Raw genomic sequence first — 3,041 nt, forward strand, 5'->3', positions numbered from 1 at the left:
ACACAGAAAGACAAACAAAAACCTTTACCTGACAGTGTACAACAATTAACTCCTCCATGTTTGTGCCCTACATTAGACATCAACTTCATCAGAACTGTGTAAAAATGCACATAAAGTTAAGATTCAATTTAGCTCAATACTGCCCTCATGTGTTCCTCTCTAAACACTACATCAGGTAACATATAAATTAGTTAAATCAACCAAAATTGAATTTCTTTGTATTACCTCAATATAAAAAAACAAGTTCAATATTTTCCAAAACAGTTTATTATAAAATTACATAACTGATATTACGAAACCAAAACGTTGTAGATCAGTAAATCCGTTTAAATACCAAAGCTGTCACACTGTTGCCCGTCACACCACCGAACTGGAAACGGGGAGTGGGCAACTCTCGTACTAACTCAAACCCTGCAAGAAACATAATTATATTACAATCATTACAGTATTTGAAACATCATTTGTTAAAGAAATATGCTTGTGTGTTGAAATACCAGGTTTGAAGATCTGCAGCAGTTGCTCTTTGGTCCAGTTGCAGGAGGTGATGATAAAAAAGCCATCTGGTTGCATTACAGTTCTTAAAGAGTTCACATAGCGCTGTTTTGCCTCCTCTCTGCCCTCTGGGCTCAAACTAATGGCATCAAATGTGCCTTTATCTATACATACATCAAAACCCTTTAATTCTGTGCTGGGGTTCAGGAAATCCTCCACCTGAAGTTGCATGTAAAACACAAATAGAATTTTCTGTTCATTCGGTGTTCTTTTTTTTAAATGCACAATTAAATTATTTACTTCATTTATGCATGTTATAAACAAATAATTTCCATTACCTGAATTTTAACATTTTTTACACCTTCCTCTTCCAGAATATTTACGGTTAGCTCCACAGCAGTGTTGGAATAGTCAATTCCAGTGAGGTTTGAAAAACCATGCTTGGCCTTAAAGGATAATTCATGTGATTATTATTATTTATACTTGTTTATCAGGTTTCTGCAGGTTATATGATGGTAAAGACTTGAACAACTGCCCGCTGTTCATCAGAAACGATTTGGTTTTTCAGCATTTTTTTGTATTTGAATCCTTTTCCAACAATGTTGTATGATTTTGAGATCTATCTTTTCACACTGAGGACAACTGAGGGAATCATGTGCAACTATTACAGAAGGATCAAACGCTCACTGACGCTCCAGAAGGAAAAACAATGCATTAATTTAAAGATCGGGGTAAATTTTACTTATTTTGTCTTTTGGGAAGCGTTTAAATATATTCCGTAGCTTCTGAAGGTCAGTACTAAATGAAAAAATATATATATTTAAGCAAAATAAGAAAAAATTACACATCTTCATTCTGTTTAAAAGTTTTCACCCCCTGCTCTTAATGCATTGTGTTTCCTTCTGAAGCATCAGTGAGCATTTGAACCTTCTGTAATAGTTGCATATGAGTCCCTCAGTTGTCCTCAGTGTGAAACGATGGACCTCAATATCATTCAGTCATTGTTGGAAAGGATTCAAATACACAAAAATGCTGAAAAACCAAAGGTGAAGAACAGTGAACAGTTTAATTTGGTCAGGACAAACAAGGGACTCATGAACAACTATCACCAAAAAAATAAATAAAATACACACACACAGCTGTGGATCATTCAGGTAACAACACAGTATTAAGAATCAAGTGTAACTTTTGAACAGGGTCATTTTTATAAATTCAACTATTATTTTCTCTTGTGGACTGTATGTAAACATATTTTATGTGAAATTTCTTATTCAGGTCAGTACTAAAAAAAAAAATAACATGCATTTTGTATGATCCCTCTTATTTTGGCAAAATAATTAACATTTTGCAGATTCTGCAAGGACTTTTGACTTCAACTGTATGTATGAAAATATATGCAAATGCAGTAAATGCATTTAATGACATTAAACCCTATTTATGTTTTCATTTGTGTAAGGTTGAAGACCTGCAGAAACCCTGATTATTGTGATTTTAAGCATTTAAATGAATAGAATGACTGACTATAAAGTAAATAACTAAATGCAGAGATAGACTGAACTTTTGACTTACCAGTTCCACAAGCAACATCCCATTTCCAGTTCCAATGTCAAGTATGGCAGCATTTCCCGCTATATTTTGTGTTTCCATCCATCTGATCACTCTGTCCATGCTTTCCTCACCAAACCTAAAGGTTGACCACAGAAATACATTTTAAAACCTTCACACTGTTCTAAATTGCAGAACACAACTAATACACACCAGAAGATGCTGCTGCTTCAGAATCAGATTCAATCATATTAGAACAGACTTCATTTGAAGAACATCAGTATGAAAGACATTCATAAACAAGTATGTGATTTACCATATTTCTCCCACATCTCCAATATCTTTGTAAGTCTGCAGCTCTCTCTCATAAGCATCATCCCAGCTTCAAGGAAAACGGTGAATTAATAACAAGCACAAGTCAAAAGTCTGATTATATTGAAAGTAATCACTCAAAACAACCCTACTTTTTTATTTAACACATAAAGGTATAACATTTGTCAAGTAGCAGTTGCTAGGTAGATTATAGAATATTCTTGTGAGGTAACGTTACTGCAGAAGCGAAAAATCCATTTAACCCTGGTCGACAATGAATAGTAGGGCTAAGTCATTACGTAAAATCTCTTACTATTCCTTTGTTCCGAGTTTTGAAGGAGCAAAATCAGCATCTAATTCTGTACACTTCACCGGACTGTCTTCTGCCCCATGTGTGCTCACTGACGATTCCATCCTTTATGACGTCACATCAACATCCGCTGACGTCAGACAGAAGACGCCAATCGACATGCCACTTCAAAATAAAGGTTTTCAATACAGGTAAAGGCACAATTTTATTGCATATAAATAAATCAAAACAATGTGCGATAAAATAAAATAAAAAAATGTAAAATATTAAAATAAAAGTTGGCAAAAGGTGCACTTTGTGGTGCACAAAATTAGACACTGCAGGTGAATATGGTAAAAAAAAAATTAACTAATAGTTATCACCTCACTTACCCAGTTGATTG

General features: G+C 34.3%; 1 protein-coding gene across 1 annotated transcript; it reads right to left on the minus strand.

Annotated features, from left to right (window-relative positions):
• Window positions 1–249: 249 nt before the first annotated feature.
• On the minus strand, window positions 250–2,763 carry eef1akmt2 (EEF1A lysine methyltransferase 2). The gene is made up of 6 exons (XM_073827438.1): window positions 2,663–2,763; window positions 2,354–2,419; window positions 2,062–2,176; window positions 831–938; window positions 495–711; window positions 250–411 (listed from the first exon to the last, which is right to left on the minus strand). The coding sequence occupies exons 1-6, from the start codon at window positions 2,761–2,763 to the stop codon at window positions 314–316; spliced, it is 705 nt and encodes a 234-aa protein (XP_073683539.1). The 3' UTR covers window positions 250–313.
• Window positions 2,764–3,041: the final 278 nt, after the last annotated feature.

This window comes from Garra rufa, chromosome 21, assembly GCF_049309525.1.
Source record: "Garra rufa chromosome 21, GarRuf1.0, whole genome shotgun sequence".
Lineage (NCBI taxonomy): Eukaryota > Metazoa > Chordata > Actinopteri > Cypriniformes > Cyprinidae > Garra > Garra rufa.